Source organism: Rattus norvegicus, chromosome 1 (assembly GCF_021556685.1).
Source record: "Rattus norvegicus strain SHRSP/BbbUtx chromosome 1, alternate assembly SHRSP_T2T, whole genome shotgun sequence".
NCBI lineage: Eukaryota > Metazoa > Chordata > Mammalia > Rodentia > Muridae > Rattus > Rattus norvegicus.
In genome coordinates this window covers 148,990,489-149,013,296 of record NC_141534.1, presented here as the reverse complement: position 1 = coordinate 149,013,296, position 22,808 = coordinate 148,990,489, and the positions used below count along the sequence as shown (strand labels likewise).

The window sequence follows — 22,808 nt, the reverse complement described above, 5'->3', positions numbered from 1 at the left end:
CAGTCAAGCTGTATAGTACATTTAGTCTGCCAGCTGACACCTTGTCTCAACAAACAAATTGTTCTTCTTCCAAGGAGTAAACAAAATAGACAAAGGATCATAGTGTAAATTTTTTCTGATAGGTACAAAACAAAGCTATCTGAAAACCTTTGGGAGAAAAAGAATCCAATAATTCACAACTATATCCGTGCATAAATATGAAACACAGACATGTAACGTATAATGACCAATTTTTACAGAATTCAGCTAACATAATGCTAGCTGACAGACCCTATACTAAATATATACATATATTATTTAGTATAATTGTTATATTACCTCCTTAATTTAGTAGTGAAAAAAAAACAAGCCTTAGGAATATGAGAAACTTTCCTTAACTCTAAGGGAATATAAATGAAAAGTTTATGTAAAATATGCTGGTCTCATGTAGCTAAAACTATGAAATGTTGGATGAAGGGCCAGTAAGTTCGCATAACAGGTAAAGATGCTTGCTGCCAAGCCTAACTCAACCTAGGACCTAAATGGTGGAAGGGGAGAACTGACTCCTGGAGGTTCTCTTTTGACCATATGCTAGAACTCATATATATGCCCATGCATGCATACTAATGAATACAATTTAAGTTTTAAAAATTGAAGTGCTGAAGAGATTATGACTCTGGAGGCCTAAACAAATTAGGACAGCAGCCTCCAACCCAGAGCCCAAGACTCAGAACTGCAATGACTGTTATTTTCCCCAAAATCCATGTAATTTGGGTCTAAATTTCTGAGGTTATTAGAGTTAGAGGCCAGAAGAACATAAAACAACTCTAAAAAATTTATGGAAGATTGAAAACGGCCAAGAAAATCTTAAAAAGAAGAAGCAATTTTAGAGTAATTGCTTAACCTGATAGAAAAACTAGAATTAAAAGGTTAAAACTGGGGACTAGAGAGATGATTAAATAGTTAAAAGCATTTGCTACTCTATAAAAACCAAATCTACCTTGATTTTTATTTCATGTCTATGGTGTTTTGCCTACACATATATCTGAGTATCGCATGTGTGTAGTGTCCACAGAGGCCAGAAAAGGGTATCAAATCCCCTGGTACTGGAATTGCAGACAGTTGTGAGCTGGCATGGGGGTGTTGGGAATTGAACCTAGAACATTAAGAAGAGAAACCAGTGCTCTTATGAGTTGAGTCATTCTCTAGCCTCCAATTTTATCTAATTCTATTTTATCTCTAGCTCTTTGCAGACAGAGGGCCTGTGTTTAGTTCCCAGCAACCACACGGTGACTCATGACATCTGTCACTCTAGTTTCAGGGAATAAGACACCATCTTCTGGCCTTCTCAAGAACACCAAACACATGAGTAACAGACAGACATATATGCAGGCAAAACAATCACGCACATAAACAAATCCGAAAAGGCATTTCAGAAAGATAAAATAATCAAAATAATATGGTACTAGCAATGATATATTTACTCTGTTAATGATATTCAAACATCAAAGGGGACATTTTAGATTATTCAACTGTGCTAAGGCAATCATTTCGGTTTTAAAAAATAAGTTAGGTTATGCTAATTTTTATAAATCACATTATAATGCAAATCCCCCCATTAACCAAAGTTCAGCACAGAGAATAATAAATAGGAAAGACTATTTTCTTCAAAGATAATTTTTCAATGTTAACCAAGTGTGAGACAAGGCATGCCTCAGTGTTGCTAGCGGTAAGGGAAGCAGACATGGAGAGAGCAGAAAAGGCCTTTAACAAGCCTGTCTTTTTGGTCCCGCAGGGATATCCTAAGAGTATAATGAGAGACATGTTAATTAAGATTTGCTGCAGTTTGGTTTATCATGGTGAATTAACTAGAAGCAAACTGCAGGCAACCAGAGGTCTTTACGATGTAGAGCAGTAATGGTTTCGCTGTTTTCCTGGTTACCCAAGCTCTCTGCTGAACTTGGGTTACTGCCAGCATCTGCTGCATTCTGCCATTACCGACAGCCACCTGACACACAGCCATGTCCCACGTATCTGCCACACAAGTACTTCAGACACTTTGGGACATCCAGTTCTCAAGTCATCAAATCAATCTTCTCAGGAAGCCATCCCTGATGTCTAAAAGTCCCCTAATGTCATCTGATAACACAGATCAACCACAATACGTTGTGACCTTAGAGTTCCACAGTGCAGTCGCTGTGGAAGAAACCTGAATTTCTGTCAGCTGACAGGAACCTGAACCTCCTTTCTGATTCTTAGTGCAGGCTGATCCTCCTTACCCAAGATGGCCCTCAGATTTTGAATATTTTTTTTAAATTTCAAATATCTGTATATACATTATGTGGATATAAGTTTGCATATAATATATTATATAGACCTGAGGATAGGCTCAGGTCTGAATACAAAATCCACTGGTTTCTTATATGTCTTCTGCGTGAAATCTGAAGGTGATATGTAGTATTAAATATGTCTGAATTTTAACTGTAGCCCATCATAGGTCATCAGGTGTCATGTTGGTATTTTCATGTTCTCAGTGTTTGGATTATTTTGTAATTTGTAGATTTGACTAGAGTTACCCAGCTGCTAGAGCAGACCATCAATCTCTCTCTCTCCCTCTCCCTTTCCCTCTCCCTCCCCTCCTTCTCCCTCCTCTCTCCCTCTCCCTCTCACTCCCTCTCCCTCCCCCCTCCCTTCCCCCTCTCTCTCCCTCTCCCTCTCCCTCTCCTCACTCCCTTCCCCCTCTCTCTCCCTCTCCCTCTCCCTCTCCTCACTCCCTCTCTCCCTCTCCCTCTCTCGCTCTCACTCCCTCTCTCCCTCTCCCCTCTCCTTCCCCCTCCCCCTCCCCCTCCTCTCCCTCTCCCTTTCTCCCCCCATCTGTCCACCACTGGCTAGCTCTGAGATACTGGTATAGTCCTTAGTCTTTTGGCTCCCAAGTGATGGTGATAATAGGATATTTACAAGAATTAAATAATCCCCACAGAACACTTAGAATCTGATCTTCCCTTAAAAAGAAGTCCTCGGGGTTAGGGGTGGTTAGAAAAGCCAATTCCTGAAGCACAGCCTGACTTGGTTTTAGCAAATACAATTTCTACTCAAGGAGAAGCCAAAAGAGCAGCGCAGAGAACACACATACTGTGCATCAGCCTGTGCTGTTTCTTTCCTTTTCACATATGAGAAATGGGAGCTGGGCTAACAAAACCACTGAAATGTTGGGAATCCCATAGAAGCACAGAAGGCTCCAGGGAGGAACTTAAAAGCAGAATGACAAATGACAAAGCGACAGCCATATTGACTGAGAACACATTCCATGGCTGACTGCCAGGAAGGTCAGATCAGCAGTTCCCTTGGCTTCGCCTTATAAACTCTTGATTTTTTTCTTTTCCCAATTAAAACAAAAGCCCTTTGAACATCCACTCTCTGTGTAAGTTCAGAGCTCGCCCTTGGTAAACCACAGTGGTGGGAGTATTTGTCTTTTCCTGGTTGGCTTGGCAGGCTCTCCTCGAGGGATGTGAAATACAGCTGGGATCATCCTCTCCTTCACTGTCAACAAGCAAGCATCCCAGACCACGGAAGACAGTGGCCATAAAACAGTGAGCTGGAAGCCGAGATGTGTTGCGGTTTTGTTTGGAAATGGAGGGAATGAATAGAATCAAAAGTGGCAGGACACTAAAAGCTGCACACTAGCCAGCCAGAGCAGGCCAGCAGATGCCAGGCAATAATGCTTGTCCAGGAGGAAGGCAGAGAGATCTCAGAGCAGGAGAAGGCAGGGGTGGGGGAGAGGCCAAGCAACAGGTGTCAGCAGCCCAGGGTTCCACACAGTGAGGAAAGCATGGAGACCCTTCAGGGGCAGCGAACACATCAGCTTTGCTCTGGGTTTTAGGGAAGAAGAAGCCCCATCTAAGTCAGAGTGGGCTGGTAGAAATGCAGGCTTGGAGCAGACATGGGTGGGACCCACTATCGAATATCCATGACTGCTCTCTACTAATTCATTAATACAAACAGTGCTTTCTGAACTTTAAAAGGACCTGAGGGACTACCTGTCCTGTTATTGCCAACATTTGTATTCACAGCCTGTCCTAGTTTGTTTTCCATTGCTCTGATAACATACCAGGTCAAAAATCAATTAGAGGAAAGGGCTTAAGTTCCCATGTCCAAATAATGGTTCATCACTGAGGTACAAGGTAGGAATCCGAGCAGGGTAGGAACTTGGAAGCAGAAAATGCAGCAGAGACCATGAAGGAAATGCTGCTTACTGCCTTGCACCTCATAGGTTACTCAGCTTCTGTTTTGATACAACCCAGGACCACCTGTCCAGGGTTAGCACTGCCCTCCAGTGGGCTGAGCTCTCCCATAACAATTAGAAATCAAGAAAATGCCACACAAGCTTGCCCACACACCAATCTGTTGGGACTTTTTTTTTTGGTCAAGGTTCCTTCTTCACAGATGGCTCTAACATGCGTCATGTTACCAAAAACCTAACCAGCACACAGTCCCTCCCCCCTCGGAGGAGTCTGCAGGTGATGCTCAGTACAGCGACACTTGGGAAGCAGAGGATCATGGGTTCTAGGCCAGCAGGAATCACAGGATACTCACGACTGAATTCATAGATAAAAAGCAGAAGAGAAATTATTAGAATCTGGGGCCAGGCAGTGAACTGGGACTGTTGCACAAACACAGCTCATGCTGAGAATGATGAAAACACTCCGGATGGGTCAGACAGCAGTGTGGATTTTCTTAGTGCTGCTGAACTGAGTGCTTTCAAACGGTTAAAGAGCCCAGCCTTGCATGATGAGTGTAATACCACAGGAAGCGGAAAAATGAATTACTGATGCAAAAGGAAAGGCAATGGCGACACTCTACTTGCAATATGTAATAAACTCAGAGTTTATTACAACTTTTGTTCATTTGCTTGTTTTTAGATTTTTGAAACAGGGCCTCACAGTGTAGCTCAGAATGATCTTGGAATTCACTATGTAGCCCAGGCTGGCTTTAAACTTGTGGCCATCCTCCTACCTCAGCTTCCTGAGTGCTGCAATTATAGACGTAAGGCACCAGACCCCACTTCATCACACCTTAAAAATAACCCAAATGAGCTTGTTGGAAGTGATCAGAGGACCACATCTTAAAAAACTTGTTTCTCTTTTAGAGAGAAAAACACTGAAGGATGCAGATGTGCTCTGATGTGATACACTATGGTTAGTCAGTGGGATGGGGCAGTCCTCACGGGGCAGGCACAGTACGAGGTGTAGTAATCGTGCAAGTGCAGCCTTGAAGGGCTCACTGTGCTGTGCACACATTGGGGTTTTGTTCATTGTGCAGCCTTTCTATAGCGGCTTGAAATCTTTTATAATAAAAAAATTTTCAAAACAATATTCAAGCAGAGTGTCGCTGGGATGGGAAAGGGAGGCTGAGAAACTGTGTGGAAGACAGTGCCAGCCTGCTGGACATAGGTCAGTGTGGCTGAAGATCCCATGCAAACACTGAACTCTGACTCAGAAACCCTGCAGCATCCACACTTCCATCCATAGTGGTAGCATCGGCCCAAGACTGACCTATGACTTGCAGGCTCTTGGCCTGCATCACTGAAGGAAGCTAAGTTAATACACGTTCTTTTAGGGCTTGGGGACAGTGACAAATGGGAGTGTTCAGATGAGAGGAGCAGGTTGGTAAGGGATCTGAAGATAAGGGCACGTGAGAAAGGTGCTGAGATGCTAAGAAGGATGGACAGTTTAGAACATATACCAAGATCTCAGGACCTGTGATAGTTCTCTCCAAAGTTAGGAAAGTGAGGACGATGGTACAAACATGTCTGTTTCAGAAAATGGATGTTAGAAGTTATATTTTAGACCAAGAGAGAAAGTGTCTGCTCAAATATGGTAGTGAGGATGGAGCTAGAAGCTACTTGAGTTACATCAAAGGGCTGTTATCCAACCACAGTGAGCTGTCTCGATGCAGTGACCTCCACCCACTGCAGAAGGCGTTGAGTAGTTATAAAGCAGGGTCCCAGGGTGCTGTGGAATGGGAAACAGGCCTATGGGACTATGAGAATTGGAGCCGGGAACCACCATTACGAACTGCAGGCCCTGCACAAGGCTTTGCCTCTCTGCTCAGTTCTCTTTGTAAAAGATGCAGGTTGGAGTTGACATCTCGGGGAAATGAGCCAGATGGCTGTTGAGATCCTCCTTCCTGTCCCACATGTGAATTGCTTTTGCAGCTAGCTTGTCAGCACTCCAGACTCAACTGCCCACTGTGGGATCAGCTGTCCTGTCCAATTACTGACGTCTAGCACGGGTGCTGCTCTTCTGATGGACGCCTGGGCTAGGCACCTCACGGTCGCTTCGCTTCCTTTTACTTTTTTTGGGTCTCTCTCAGCCTCGAGAATGCTTCTTTGATTTGCTCTTGATTCTGCAAGTCGGGTGACACCATCGTAAGTGGGCCTCACCACATAGCCTGCAGACAGTAGCTGTTGATTTCTGAGTTAGGATGGGCCCTGGAGAGTGGAGCCTAACCTGACATTTATACACAAAGAAGAATGAGATGCCAACACTAAACAGGGAGGACATAAGGTTCATAGCGATGGTCCGTAGCTCTAGTCCACACAGTACTACGCTCATTCTCTTTCTCCGTGTCCCACCAGCCCCAGGACTTCATCTCCGGCCACCCTGGTGTGTTTCAACATCATTAGTTTTACTGAGATTGGCCATGATTTAAGCTCAGGACAATTGGTTTATTTGTACAATACTATGATGGTCTTTGGCTAAACCACATGTGCACATCCAGGAACGAACCCCACTTGTCCCTGCAAGAGAGCAGGGGTCTGCTTTGAGTTAGAGAACACGATCTTTTCCATGCTTCTCACACATACTGCCAAAGCAGGACTGCTGAATTGTGAAATAAAGAAAATTCCTAGCCAGCTCAGGCTCTCTGGAGTCCGTAAATCCAGGTCATTTGGATACTAAATGTATCGTTGAACTCCAATGAGTACAAACATGACATATATCATGTAAACTGGCTGTGCCCTGATTACACCCATAAAAGGCCCTGGACTCACTTCGGTTCTTCTGTGGCTATTCTGGTCTCTTCTAGCTCTTGTGCTTGTTTCAGCCAAGGTAATTTAGCTTCCACTGGACTTTTTTCTGAGGAAAAAAAAAAACGGAAAATAAACCATGAATGCAATTACTATCGATCATTAAGGACTTTGATACTTGCTGTCATTGACTGTTCATTAACATTGGATTCTACTTTTCAAGTGCACAGTACATTCGCTTCTGGAATGAATAAAATTCCTGCTATTTTTTTAATTAGCCATATTACAAAACACAACCAAGCCGATCCCCATGGTATAGCTGAATTCGGCTCAACGTGCAAAAGTTAAACACACAAATGCCTTACGTAACTCAGCACCCTCTCTGCTCTTTGTGCGTTGAAGTTACTATTCCAACAATATCAGAGTCGGTTTGCCATAAATTCTTCTTGTCTCTTGAATTAATAAATTAGTAGAGAAAAGCAAATATAGCAGAGCCCAGTGAAGTGGAAAGATGAGATTCTGTGTGTGGCTTACTCAAATTCCATTGTTAACATGGGAAATGAAAACCATCTACGTGGGCACGGAAGGGACAGCTGCTGCTCCCTTAAGTCTTTTCAGGCTTCCATGGCAGGAGGAGGGAACTAATCCAGTTGTGAAATGGAAAATTGGAGATGCTTCAGGGAGATAAGAGACACAGAAAATGTCAGTGGAAGCCCATCAATGACAGAGGTAGTAAACAAAGGCTTTGAGATGGGGAAAGCCATGATTGTGTACGTTTGCCATGGCAACAAGAGATCTTTCTATACAATGGATTTCGTCAAAGACGTGTGCACTGATTAACTGTAGGGCTTCCTGTGTAAAGAAGAACCTGAGAATTCATGAGGAAGAACTTTACCATCTTCTCTAAAATACTAAGGCAGTATCTCTAGAAAGACTTGAGAACAATATTTTCCCATTTCCTTTTGTCACATTTATATCTATTTATTTATGTATTTATGTATTTATTTATTTATTTATTGTGTGTGTGTGTGTGTGTGTGTATGTGCGCTTGAACATGAGTACACAGGATGTCACAGCACACATGCATATGTCAGAGGACAATTGTAGGAGTCATAGGTTTCTGCTTCTATCACATGCGTTCCAAGATTGAAACCAGGCAGTCAGGGTTGGTAGCAAGTACCTTTACCTGCTGAGCCAGCTCTCTAGCTGTCTTTTTTGTCAGCCATTTTAAGAATATACCTGACATAAGGATATGCCTAGGAAAATGGTCATTGGGGGAGGGGTGGCAAATACCTAAGTGGCAATCCCAAGACTTGCTAGTCATCAATGCCTGTTTATCCTCATGGACCAAGTAAGAAATTCTAAAGATACTCACAGTCCCAGAGTGGCAAGGAAGTCTTTGCTCATCCCATGCACTGTGACATACAATAATGCCATCATGCCTCTGTCAAGGGGTAATGTAGTGGATAGGCACCCACCCATTTTGAGAAGAAAGAAAGACAAGAAGAGCTATTCTGGGCATGAGAATAGTAGACTTTTTCTCTCTTCCTCATTTATTGATCGTCTTTCCTTTCTTCACTCCTTTTTCTTCTTCCCATCTTCCTTTCTCTTGATGGCAGGGACAACATAACTAGATGAAGTTGCCTGGTCTTGAACGAGGGCTAGAAATCCCTATTTGACTTCAGTGCAAGAACACCTTGTGCTTACCTTTAGGCTTATAGCAGGGGACGGGGATGACACACTCCTCTTTGATGTGCAGCTTCATCTGTGGGTTGCAGCCCCCAACATGCTGCCCACGATGGTTGATACACAGAACCACTCGGTAGCGCAACCCTCGGCCACAAGTCACTGTGCACTTTCAGAAAAGGTGGGAAAAGCCAGTGAGTAACTTTATCTGGGTCTATGGATCTACGTGATGCTTAAACACAAAGACCTCTACATAATATATTGTGTGAAGAAGATGAAGGATGATTTTTCTGGGATGCTTACACTATTTTTCTTTGATTTAACTTGATTTGTCTTTTGTTTCATATATATGGATGCTTTTCTGCATACACCTGGTGCCTATAGAGGCTAGAAAAAGGCATTAGATCGCTTGAAAGATTCTAGTCACTGTGTGGGAACTGAGAATTGAACCCAGGTCCTTCGGAAGAGCAAATGGTGCTCTTACCCACTGAGCCGTCTCTCCAGTTCCATTTAATTTTCAGTTCAAAGGCATTTAAGATGAGCATACCGTGCAAGAAGAGCAAGTGTTCTGCATTTCCTGTGCTTCAAATCAAAGATGATGGAAACTTGATGCAGGCTTTCTACAGCTTACACTTTTCATAAGACATTTCTAAAAGTAATCTGTGAAATTGAAAGCAATTCTAGACCATGACTCTAAGAAAATTAACATCCACCAAGCAGTCCAGATGTTTAAATTCTCTGGTCTGTCCACAGTGATCTTGCCTAGTTGTTATCATAGAAGGAGACCATCGGGATGGTTCAGCCATACACTATGAGAGAACTCCTCATTGAGGAGGAGGAGCCAGCTCAGCCAGTGAAGTCCTCAGGCATGCACGAGGATCAGATTTTTGAGTCCATCACCATCATTATTATGTCAACAATTGGGGGCAGCACGATGCATCTGTAAAATCAGGCAGACACTGGGAAATCCCTGAGGCTTGCTGGCCACACATCCTCACTGAATCAGTGAGTTCCAGGTTCAGTGAGAGAAACTCTATCAGAAAGTAAAACCTCTGAAGAGTGATTGAGGAAGGCACCTAACACTGATCTTTAACCTTCACACACACACACACACACACACACACACACACACACACACACAGAGAGAGAGAGAGAGAGAGAGAGAGAGAGAGAGAGAGAGAGATACACCAGCATAAGTGTAATGGACAGTTAAAAGTCCTAAAGTATTATTTTTCCCCTGACTTTGTGTTGTTAGCATTTTATTCAATGTGTTATTAATACCCATTTATAATTTGGCACTTACTCTTGCTTGTAAATTGTTTTCAAGTCATGTGAAAATCTAGTAAAGACTTTGAGTATATCTGTATATATCTATAGTGTGTGTGTGAGCCTGTATGCCTTTGATATCATATATGTGAGTAGATGCCTCGTTAAATGGTTAGGCTTTAAAGTGTTTCACTGGCACATGTTCACTGCACAAAGCAATAGTTTGCATGAAGACATTTTCATTCCAAGTGAACCATGCACTTTGAGTGGGACCATATTCACTCCCATTACCCTCTCCCACATCCCACTCACTGGAATCCTTCCTTTTGTAAATAACCCTCTATCTACTTTATATGAGTGGGCATACATGTGTGCATAACATACACAATCTTGTATATGGGGATGCATATACGTGTGTGCATGCATGAGCATATGTGTGAAGCTCTGTCCAGGTTCCCCCAGTTTTTGAGAGGCCAAGAATTCTTTAACAGCACCCCTGCTGCCACACATCAGTCAGTGTTCCAGAGCTCAGGCATTCTCTCCTTGTTTCCCAGAGAATTCTACCCAGCCCTGTTGAGTGTGGGCTATCCCTCTGGAGCTCTTCTTAGCATACACATCACCACAAAGACTGGGTATTAAGGAAATCTCTTATGGCATCATGGCACTTTTTTAGTACTAAGGCTCAAACACAGGGCCTCATGCATGCTAGGCAAGCGCTCTACCATTGAGCTACATCCCTAGTCCATTATGCCATTCACAATCGTACCAAGCGAATTCCACAACAAAGTGTGTGATTAGACCTACATCCTGTTTCTGAAAAGTTGACTCATTCACTCTTGAATTTATCAGTTTGCAATATATTTATGTATATGATATTGAAAAACTCTTTACATCATGTCCTATAAGACCAGTAACAAAATGATTGCCGAACCTACATCTTATTCCAGCAGCGAATATATGCACAACCTTTTGAACCCCATTCCACCTTCCAGAAAGGCTGATTCAAAAGCAAACTTATTTTTTATGTACAATATTTTTTCCATATTTTAAAGTTATATTTATGTTGTTTTGATTAGATGTTAGAATAGATTTTAAGAATAACTGAATTTCAGAGAACATTGACATTTAGAACTCTCTAGCTTGATCCTTGAAAAAGGAGCTAAAACCAGTGGAAAAAGGATAGCATTTTCAACCAATAAAGCTGGTTCAACTGGTGGTCAGCATGGAGAAGAATGCAAATAGATCCATTCTTATCACCTTGTACAAAACTCAGGTCCAAGTGGATCAAGGACCTCCACATCAAACCAGATACACTCAAACTAATACAAGAAAAAGTGGGGAAGAAAAAGTGTTTCCTGAATAGAACACCAATGGCTTATGCTCTAAGACCAAGAATCAACAAATGGGATCTCATAAAACTGCAAAGCTTCTGTAAGGCAAAGGACACTGTTGTTAGGACAAAACGGCAACCAACAGATTGGGAAAAGATCTTTACCAATCCTACAACAGATAGAGGGCTCATATCCAAAATATACAAAGAACTCAAGAAGTTAGACCGCAGGGAGACAAATAACCCTATTAAAAATGGGGTACAGATTCAGTCCCCAGCTCCAAAAAAGAAAAGAAAAATGGGGTACAGAGTTTAACAAAGAATTCACAGCTGAGGATTATCGAAAGGCTTAGAAGCATCTAAATAAAGATAATCTTAGTTATCAGGGAAGTGCAAATCAAAACAACCCTGAGATTCCACCTAACACCAGTGGAATCTAATCAGGTGACAACAGATGCTGGCAAGCATGTGGACAAAGAGGAACACTCTTCCATTGCTGGTGGGACTGCAAACTGGTACAATCCACTCTAGAAATCAGTCTGGAGATTTCTCAGATAATTGGACATAGTACTACGTGAGGAAGCAGCTATACCACTCCTGGGCATATACCCCAATGGTTCTCCAACATATAGCAAGGACACATGCTCCCCTATGTTCATAGCAGCCTTATTTATAACAGCTAGAAGCTGTAAAGAACCCAGATGCCCCTCAACAGAGGAATGGATACAATAAATATGGTACATTTACACAATGGAGTACTATTCAGCTATTAAAAACAATGACTTCATGAAATTCATAGGCAAATGGATGGAACTAGAAAATATCATCCTGAGTGAGGTAACCCAGTCACAAAAGAACACACATGGTATGAACTCAGTAATAAGTGGATATTAGCCCAAAAGCTCGAATTACCCAAGATACAATCTACAAACCACATGAAGCTCAAGAAGAAGGACGACCAAAATTTGGATGCTTTAGTCCTTCTTAGAAGGGGGAACAAAATACTAATGGGAGGAAATACAGGGAAAAAGAGTGGAGCAGAGACTGAACAAAAGGCCATCCAGAGACTGCCCTACCTGGAGATCCAGCCCATATACAGAAATCAAACCCAGACAATATTGCTGAGGCCAAGAAGTGCACGCTGACAGGAGCCTGATATACCTCCTGAGAGGCTCTGCCAGAGCATGACAAATACAGAGACAGATGCTCACAGCTAACCATTGAACTGAGAAGAGGTCCCCTTTGCAGGAGTTAGAGAAAAGATTGAAGGAGGTGAAGGGGTTTGCAAATCTATAAGAACAGTAATACCAACCAACCAGAGCTCCCAGGGACTAAACCACCATTCAAAGAGTACACATGGATAGACCCGTGGCTCCAGCTGCATATTTGGTGCCTTGTTGGGCACCAAATGGAAGGAGAATCCCTTGGTCCTGCCAAGGCTTGATGCCCCTGTGTAGGGGAATGTCAGGGCAGGAAAAGGAAGGTGTGGGTGGGTGAGAGAACACCCTCATAGGAGCAGAGGAAGGGGAGATGGGATGGGGGATTGTGGGTGGGAAACCAACAAAGAGAAAAGCATTTAAAATGTAAATAAAATATCCAATAAAAAGTTATAAATTAAAAAAAGAAAGAAAAATCCCTCTGGTCAGAAGTGGTTTTATTTACCCTGCATATTTTCTTGGAGAATAGAAATTTCTTGGAGAATTGTGATCTATAAGAGACTTTAAAACACAAAAAAGTATATCATTGTAGGATAAAGATTCATAGAAGTGTAGATTGAAAAGCAAACTCAAGAAGGGAATTACACAAATCAAGTAGTTAAGGATCTCCATGCTGCTATTTATAAAAGATGGAAGGCTCAGAAGTGGGCATGACATTTAGATTCCACTCGGCATTTTGTTTTAATGCTATAACAATTTTATTTTAAAATGTCAGCACTCACCACACATTGGAAATGATATTCTTTGCTATTAGGCTTTCTGTAAAAATGAACATGTCAACCTAAATACAGGAAAAGGGCTAAGTCAAATTCCCAACTTCTTTTTAGAGGGAACATGCATTCAGAGTCGATACAAAAGGCCCTAAATGTGCTGATGAAGTTCTCCAGGCTGACATTTAACATGCTATCCAAAGCAGGCCAAGTGGCTCTCCACCCAGCCAGTACACATATCTTCCAATTCCAAGGAAGCACACCCTTTTCCCTGCAGCATCCCTCGACCCTTCAAGGGGTGGGAGTGTATCTCTTCACCTTGTGGCCTAAGTACCATATGTACAAGCCACACCACTCAGGACCAACCACAGAGGCCCATGGGGTTACAACTATCTGCATGTATGGATGTGCAACTAGATTCTAGGCCTTTGGGAAATGGAGGCTCACTTTCTTTATTTCCAGCATGCTAACTGACACACTAAACAGTCGAGTAACTATATTAATGCATGTGTATCATAGTTCCATTTAAAAGAGCTATAGAAACTTAAATTTATTATCCATTTTTCTCTAGAAATTTAAGAGATTAACATTCAACGCAGGTGCCTGGGTTGTTTAACTTGGACTAATCTGTGTTGTATTTGTTCTAGAAGTCAATTCTCTCCTCAATCCAGAGAGCTAATTCAACATTAGGTCTTTTCAAATCTCTACGATGCCTTCCCTCTTCTGTTCTTTCTACTGTTCTCTTCATGTTTTCTAAGAAGCTACGTACCTCTAAAGGTCTGGCTCCTTCCAACTGTATGATTTCTCTCAAAAAATATATGTGGCTTCTTAATTCTCAGGATCAGAACACAGTTCTAAAGTCAGGTTAGTATTTTCACCTTTGCTTACCAGTTCCTAGAATCAAGCTCTTTCTTCATTCCACATATTTCTTGCCCGCCTTGTTTTAAAATAAATACATATTTCAGTTTTAGTATATTCTCTCTCTTCCACCAACTCCTGCCCAATACACTCTCCCCACCCTATATCCACCAACTTTCTTGTCCTAATGTTTTAAAAACACTCACCAAGTACAGTTAGTGCTGCCCATCTTAGGTGTGTAACCAGCCCCTGGAGCATGGCAGTCCAACCAGTAGCCACACCCTTAAAGAAAACCAACTTTCCAAGACCTCTTCTCTTCACACTGCAATTTTGTCTGGCTTGAGTTTAAAAGGTTTTTGTCCAAGTTGTCACATGGCTGTGACACATGGATCAATATGTATGTGCATCTTCCTTGTGGCATCTTTTTTGTTTTATTTTGTTTTTGTTTCTTGAGACAGAATTTCTCTAGCCTTGGCTGTCCTGGAACTCACTCTGTAGACCACACTGACCTCAAGCTCAGAGATCAGTCTGGCTCTGCTTCCCAAGTGCTGGGATTAAAGACATGTGCCACCACTGTCTGGCTAGTCCTATTGTGACTAAATGAACGCCTAGATCCATGGATCGCTCTATCCTTATCAGAGGAGCTTCTTTTCATAGTATATGATGATTAACACGGAGATTCACAACTGTTCAAGGCACAGATAGAAGGTGCTATGGAGTGCTTACTCCAAAGGAGAATCTATAGCATACCCCTTGCCCCAGGGCTCAGGAATCATTGGGGAAGAGGAAGCAGAAGATGCAAAAGATGGTGGATGATGACAACCAGTGTTTTTCTATACCCGGCAGTGCCCTTTTCAACTTCTAGTTGCTCTGTTCCGATTTTGCCTTTGCTTGACAGTATCTTCTTGGCCACCTGCCACTGCTGTGTTCTCTCTAAGCTCTTGCTCGCTCAGAATCCATCATCTTCAAAAAGGGTTAAGAATTGCAGTGGCAACAATGAATCTCAGACTAAGGGCTTTGGCATTTTCTCCTTCTACATATACTATAATCCATAATAGTCCTAATCCTTACCTACACTGAGGTGACCTCTCACCCTTTCTTCCACTGTCCTATCTTCTAGAGCTCTTTGGATGTAGGAACTACATTTATTTATATATTCATTTGTTTTGTGTATGGGATACAAATGTATGTATGCATGTTTGCACGTGTGAAGGCTCATGTGTGTTCATGTACACATACATGTATGTAGAAATATGAAGTTAACATGGAGTATTGTCCTTGATCGATTTCTATTTCACTTACTGAGGAAGGGTCTCTCACTGAATGCAGAGCTCACTGATTCTGTCTAATCTATCTATCTAACACGCCTTGGGAATCCCGTGTCTCTTCTTCTCAAGTGCTTTGATTGCAGGAGGTCATCAGGACCGCCTAGCTTTTTAAACATGGGTTCTGGGGAGCTGATCTCTGGCTCTCATGTTGGCGTGGCAAGTACTTTATCCACTGAACCATCTCCTCAGCCTGCTACATACAAATTTCCTATATCATGAAGTCCAGTAAAGTTTCAGACTCAGAACAAATAGTCATGAAAAATCTCAGATTGAATAAAAGTGACATATTCTCAAATCTCACCTGAGACCACTCCATGGCAATCCACTTGGGGCAATCAAACAGGTTGCAAGTCTGCATCACCTTGGGCTTGGGTGCATACATGCACTTCCATTCTTCCACTTGGAGAATCTCTGCATGCATAGATTCCTCTACGCACACGAAACTCCGTCTCTGAATCCCTCCTCCACAGGACACCGAACATGCAGTCCAAGGATTATGTTCCCAGCTCAAAAGCAAACAAAGAAAAGTACATTATTTATTTGATGCATGCTTTTTCTCAAATATGCAATGGATTTCAAAAGGGCGATTTCTTTGTACCAAGTCATGGTTCCATTGAAAGAACACAAGACTTGAACTCCTAGGACTTTAATCTTAACTATGGCTACAAGGAATTCACCTCCTCTGAACATGATTCTTTTTCTCTGTGATGGAAATAATAGACCCACTTTAGCCTTCAAAGGGCTGTTATGAGAATCGAATTAATTAGAATATAGAATGTGAACAGGTCTTTAAATTGCCCTTAATTATAAAATACTAATGGACTATATTACTGAGAACCATAGAAAGTCAAAGTCAAAAAGAATCATACTATTTGGGCATGGTGTCACATGCTTATAATTCTAGTACTTGAGAGAGAAGGCAAGAGGATCAAGAATTTGAGGCAAATCTCAGCTAAGTAGAGCCTGAGGCCAGCTTAGACCACAGGAGAAATGAAATAGAAAGGAAGGAAGGAAGGAAGGAAGGAAGGAAGGAAGGAAGGAAGGAAGGAAGGAAGACAGGCAGGCAGGCAGGCAGGCAGGCAGGCAGGCAGGAAGGAAGGAAGGAAGGAAGGAAGGAAGGAAGGAAGGAAGGAAGGAGCAAGGGAGGAAAGAAAGGGAAGGGATGAGAGGGGAAGAGAAGAGAAGAGAAGAGAAGAGAAGAGAAGAGAAGAGAAGAGAAGAGAAGAGAAGAGAAGAGAAGAGAAGAGATACTCGTTATCTAGCTTTCAGAGAGGATTCACATTTCTAATCAATGGCTCTAGATCAATGATTCTCAACCTATGGGTTGAGACACCTTTAGGGTCAAACAACCCTTTCACAGAGGTAGCATATCAGATACCCTATGTATCAGATATTTATATTAGATTTATAACAACAAAATTACAGTTATGAAGTAGCAACAAGAGTAATTTTATGGTTCTGAGTCAACACAACACGATGAACTACATTAAAGGGTCACAGGATTGGGAAGGTTGAGGAACTCGAATCTAGTTCTTCGCTACCCAATGCTTCAGATGAGTTCGATGGCCTTGGGTATGGGCAACAGCACTCCACACATAACCTTCCAATGGTAGCTTGTTCCGTTTTATTCTTAGAAACATATTTCTCAGTACTGAACCTGTTGACTTTTAACTTTATGAAAGAAACAATAATGTTCCTTCAAAACACCTAGAATCCTTTATAAAAGGGAAAGAATATTTAACTCACCGAGGGAGAGGTTGGAAGTGGTCATAGGGCATAATCTCTTTAAATCCATCACTGCAAAGGAAACCATAGTGAAGTTTCTAAATCCGTCCACATACATGATCATTCACTAATACAGGTTTATCATAAAGTATCATTTTTACCTAAACAAACACATTTGTCAATTGACCAACATGTATTTGATATCTCATAAGAAAATCAAAGAATGCCAAGTGGTTCATAGGCTACTCAACCAAAATTCAGACAGCATCTCTTCAGGTTCCAAGAGAAACGCTCATTTAAGTCATTTCCAGTTGGATATAAAAATGTAAAAATAATTAATGGCATATTATCCAAAGGAAAAATCCTCTTCATCTAGATAAGTCTCTTATTTCATTTTTAAGTGTCATTATGCTAACACAATGTATTAGTGCTATGCACACATCATTATGTTAGCCCACTCTTGAGAGAACCTCTCTGCTTCCCAGAATCTGTCCTTTACAAGGTCTCAGAGAAGAGTGGTGTCCAACCAAGATCACAGGAAATGGGCACCATAGTGACAGGAAATGCGACCTGTGAACAAGGCACACTTGCCCACTGTGGCTGGGGCCAGCTGGAAGGCAGCTAGAGGATTCAGGGGATCGATACTAGACTGAACTTTGAAGCTGTTGTAGGAAAGCCAGGAAACTTCCACAGACACTCCAAGTGAGCAGGCACTAAGTTATGTGTCAGGGCAGTTTCTGCACAGCCTTGGCATGGAAACCGCTTGCTTCTTTGCACAGTGCATTATTTATACGGAGTTAAATGTGGACACTGCAAAAGCCAATATGTGGTAATGGGTGACCCAGTTTAAAGGCTAAAATAGTGAGTGGGAGATATTTGTGACTGACACATGGACTATGCATGGAATCCTGGCAGATCCACCTATGTATGGATCTCTGATCTATGTCTGTGCAAGAAGTGCCCAATAGGCTTCATTATAAAGATCCTATGTATGCATAATCCCATGACATGAGAGAGCTGGCCCAAAGGGACCAGATCAGCAAATGTCTCTTAGCTCCTATTTACTATGGTTATAAATGTGATCTGCCACCAGGATGTAATCAAAAGTTAGGAACTGGAAGCAGATGTCCCTGAATGTATTACTGTGTCCCAGTTGGGTTTGATGTGTTTCTTTGAAAAGCACGGGCAAGTGGACCAACCTTGATGGACAAGGATCCATGCTGCATTCCTTCAGCTTTGGTTTGGGCTTCACATTTTCTGGGTAGTAATGGCAATAGTGGTCAGGCACTACCCTTTTCAAGCGGATGTCCACGCACTCAGCAGAGTTGAGCTGATAACCTAAAGGTATATGAGAGGAAGAGATGAACGCTGCATTATTTTTGCATGTTTCGTGGCAAAAGTGCATGCCACATGCTTGCTTTTCTCTATGGATAAACTAGCTCAGGGGTATCTATGATATTCATCTTGGGGACTAACAGAAGCACAAGGGAGAATTACCAAACGCAGGTCCCAGGGCTCCTCTTGGTAATTAAGCCAGAAGCACTGCCACTGAGCCCAGCATATGGGGACTTTCTGCAAAGGAGTCTCAGATTCCTCTGAAATGGCTAAAAACCCAGGGCTAAGCACAGTATGAAGACTGACCATGATCTACTGGCACACAATACAACTGACCCCTTTAAGGGACTGCCTGGACCTGGGTACAGTTTGACTCGGTTGTCTATTCTTGGTCACTGTAACAGTCTCTCTCTCTCTCTCTCTCTCTCTCTCTCTCTCTCTCTCTCTCTCTCTCTCTCTCTCTGCCTCTCTACCTACCTCCTGTTTCCTTGTTTTCCCCCTTATTCTGCCATACCTATTCCAATCTTCTTCCTCTCCCTAGATACTCATTCAGATTTATTGTTTATATATCCTTAAGTATGAAACTGTCTTGTATAACATTAGGGTGAATGTTTTGAACTCAATTGATTATTTTATATACATACATACACACACATATGATCAATTGAGTTGTGTGTATACACATGTATGTGTATGTATACATACATATATACATATATATTATGAGTGTGATTAAATGTATAAGCACAATTAAGTTAGCAAATATATCTGTGGGCTGAGGAATCATACTTGGGACCTTGGACATGCCAAGTAAGCTCACTGCTCTTGACCTAGACCCTCGGTGCTGCTGATGTTTTAAATCTTGGTCTTTTTTCCACTCATTAAGGTTTTTTTCATGCTACAGAATATTTTGAGAGCCAACTCTGACTATTTCTTTCACAATACTCTACTGTTTGCCTGCTCTGTTTACTCCTCTGCTCTCCTGAGGTAGCCAGGGCGCCTTCAATGTCAATAACCATACTGACTGAGGAACTGGCAAAGTCTGTAGAGGCAGGAGCAAAATCCATCTCCCTACTTCCTCTACCACACAGGCTTTCAAAGGGGAGTGAAGACTCACTCCTGACTTCAGTAAATCCAATTTGGACCATTTTCTTTGAGGAAAGTGAACGTTCCAAGTTACTGAGTACAGCAAACTTAAAAAACAACTCACGACATGACCCTTTCCTTTCCTAGAGCTTTGATGCCAGCTTTCCTGTCATTGCATAAATGCCACATTGACTGTTGGGGTTTTTTGAAATAAGCTATTTTTTTTCAAAGCAAAAATGAGCTTTCAAAATAAAAAAAAAAAAGAAAAGAAAACTGAAGCTAATCTCTCAATGTCTGCCAATTGGTCTAAAGGTCTAAAAATATATTTCAAGTCCTGACTGCTGAGAGGAATCTGGCTTTATAAGCCACCAGGCAGCTTTCTACAAGACAAGGCTTGGAAGTAAACTGAGCTCAGAGGACCGGAGGATGGACTGGTACACATTACGAAAAGCAGGGTTGAAACCGCAAGAATGCAAATGCAAAAGGTGTCAACAGAACAGCGCTCTGCTGCCAGCATCAGTCAGAAGGGCTACACCATCAAATGGCCAGGGCAACCCCAGACAAACCCAGTGCACTGTGTAGATTACAGCCGAGAGCAGGCAGTCCTTCCAGCACCCTCAGTACCTCAGAGGCCAACCAACTAACCTCCCTTACCCAAAAATGGCTGGCATGCCATTCATACAATTGCATAGGTTTGATTATAATATAGTTAAAATTTGGCAGTGTATCGTGTGTGGGGCTGATGTGTATAATTTTATTTCCCTTGAACAAGTCCAGACTAAGCTTACCTACCCTTCCTTGAGTCAGAGAAAAATCCGTGTCCTAAGTGGAAACATTCTTATAAAGAGACACGATAAGGGACGTACAGGTGTTTATAATTTGAGAGAGAGAGAATTCATTTTCCTGTTTAATTTTATTGCAGTTTAGAGATTACCAAGAGTAAAGAAAGAAGGCATATTGTCTTTCAATATTGTGAACAAATGCACTGAAATCCTGCCAGTGTGTGGGAGAGGCCGGGCAGCCCTTGCAGCCTCTCTGTGTTCTTCTACACTGTTTCCTCCCTTCCCTGTGGTACTGATCTCACTGGGTGGTGCCCCTGTGTCCACTCATGGTTCCAGAAGGACGGAGTGTCTTTCTGTGGCTATCAAAGTGTGAAGAGAAAGAGAAAAGCTCTTCTTCTCACAAGAACTTAATCAATGGGATTACACCAAATCCTCCTGTAAAATGTCTCCCCTGTAGAGAAGAGCTTCTCTTTGGTTGTATGAGTCCAAACAGAAGTGTCTCTCTGAAGAACTATGTGTGAGAGACCAGAAATGAATAAGAAGAAAGGGAAGCTTGTTTTACTGCAGAGTAAGAAGGAAAAAGTCCCCACCATTTCTTTGTGATGCATCATTTTGGGACCCTTGAGGTACTGTTGTCTTTGCTGGACCCGTGACCTATCTAAGGATGTGGGACTCAGCACCCTATACTGCTCCACTTTCTCAGGAGCTCTCATCAGTGTCCATTGAACCAAGCCCAGCACAGCACCAGTGTGCCTAAGATGGCTAGGAAGAGAGTTGCATCCAGGATCATTTTAGCTTTGGACACAGCAGCTAAGTTTGAAGTGCTAACTTGGTGCTAGTTAGCGCTACACTCCCTGACATGTATCACTGCATCATGCTACAGCAAGTGCCACCTGGAAATGAGCATCCTCTCAACAGATGAGAAACTGAGGTTCAAAGAGGTCTAGCTAAGGAGAGACAGATAAGTGTTCCCTGATTCTCACACTCAAACATTCTGCCTTGCCCACTAGGCCAGGAGGCCCTTTATGTGGTGGTTGAGATAGGACCAGAGCCTGTACACACCAGACAAATATTCTACCACTGAGCCACATCTCCGGCCCCAACACTGGCTCATGCTTCCTGTGAACTTGATATGCAAATGTCAGAGAGCAGGACTGGCTCACTAAGGCCCAGGTTTGTCCACCTCAGTGTTTCCATTCCCAATGTGGATCTCCCCAGTCAGCTTGTGGGAGCTCAGGGATTCTTAGTTTCCTTGAAGCCTGGTGCAGAGTCACTGACTGGATTCATGTCACATATAAGTTCACCTGTCTTGAGGTAGGAGATATTGCTTGCTTGGTAAGGTGCTTATTTAGTATGCACAAGGCCCTGAGTTCAATTCCCAGTCCTGCCAAAATTGGTCATTGTAGTAAATGCCGATAATCCAGCACCTGGTATGTAACGGTAGAAAGACCTGAAGTTCAAGGTCCCTGGGTGTATAGCAAGCTTGAGGTGAGCTTTACCTACAGGAAAACCTGTGCCAAAACCAGACCAGAGCTATGCATCATGTTTAACAAAATTCAGAAATTAACAATAAACTTAGAGAAGGTTCAACCTGGCAAGAAGTTAATATTTTTCTACTACTATTTTGGTTTTGTTGTATTTGTCTTTGTGGTTGTGTTCTATGTGGTTATGGACAATTATTTCCAGCATCAAGTATTATGATTAAGTTATTTTTCTAAACGTGTTGACATTTTTAAAAATGTCCATTCAAAAAAAACCTCCTTGAGTCACTAATAATTTAACAGTAACACAGATAAGGCAAAAATGGTTATCATCATGGCTCCAGCAGAAAGCCAAAGATGTTGCCTTACAGAGTAATCCTCAAACTACAGAGTACAGCGTGAGATCCTGTGATGCCTGTGAAATACAACAGACCCATCCTCAGAGTTCTGACTCCGTATTGGAGGTGAAGCCATAAGTTTGCATGTTCATACTGATGATGCTGGAGTTTCAGAAGGATTTTCTGGCTAGTTCTATGTGAACTTGGTTCCTGTGAACAAGAGCATGTGTTCATGAGCATGAACACTAGCTGGAGTCATATGAGAGGAGGGAACCTCCGTTGAAAAACTGCCTCCATGAGGCTAAGCTGTAGGCAAGCCTGTAAGGCATTTTCTTAAGTCATAACTGACAGGGGAGAGGCCAACCCATCGTAAGTAGGGATACTACTTGACTAGTAACTGTGGGTTCTATAAGAAAGCAACACCATTCCACAGCATCAGCTCCTGCCTCCAGGTTCCTGTCCTGTTTGAGTTCCCGCCCAGGCTGCTTCCATAAGGAACTATGATGTGGAAGTGTTAGCAAAATTAACCCTTTAATCCCCAAGTTGCTTTTGGTCTTGGTATTTCATTATATCCATAGAAACCCTATCTAAGACAGATGCCTATAGGATTATAATTTAGTGCTCCATACTTGCATCTAAACAAACTGGTACTAAGAAAGA

The 22,808-nt window shown here is 42.2% G+C and overlaps 1 protein-coding gene across 4 annotated transcripts in view; it reads right to left on the bottom strand.

Moving 5' to 3' along the window:
• The window catches only part of Adamtsl3 (ADAMTS-like 3), a 321,025-nt gene that overhangs the window by 92,695 nt on the left and 205,522 nt on the right, over window positions 1–22,808 (bottom strand). For all 4 annotated transcript variants that reach the window (NM_001107533.2, XM_087558105.1, XM_087558126.1 and 1 more), the window contains 5 exon segments: window positions 7,031–7,115; window positions 8,714–8,861; window positions 15,703–15,907; window positions 17,148–17,198; window positions 18,326–18,464. In NM_001107533.2, coding sequence (NP_001101003.2) covers window positions 7,031–7,115; window positions 8,714–8,861; window positions 15,703–15,907; window positions 17,148–17,198; window positions 18,326–18,464 — 628 coding nt within the window.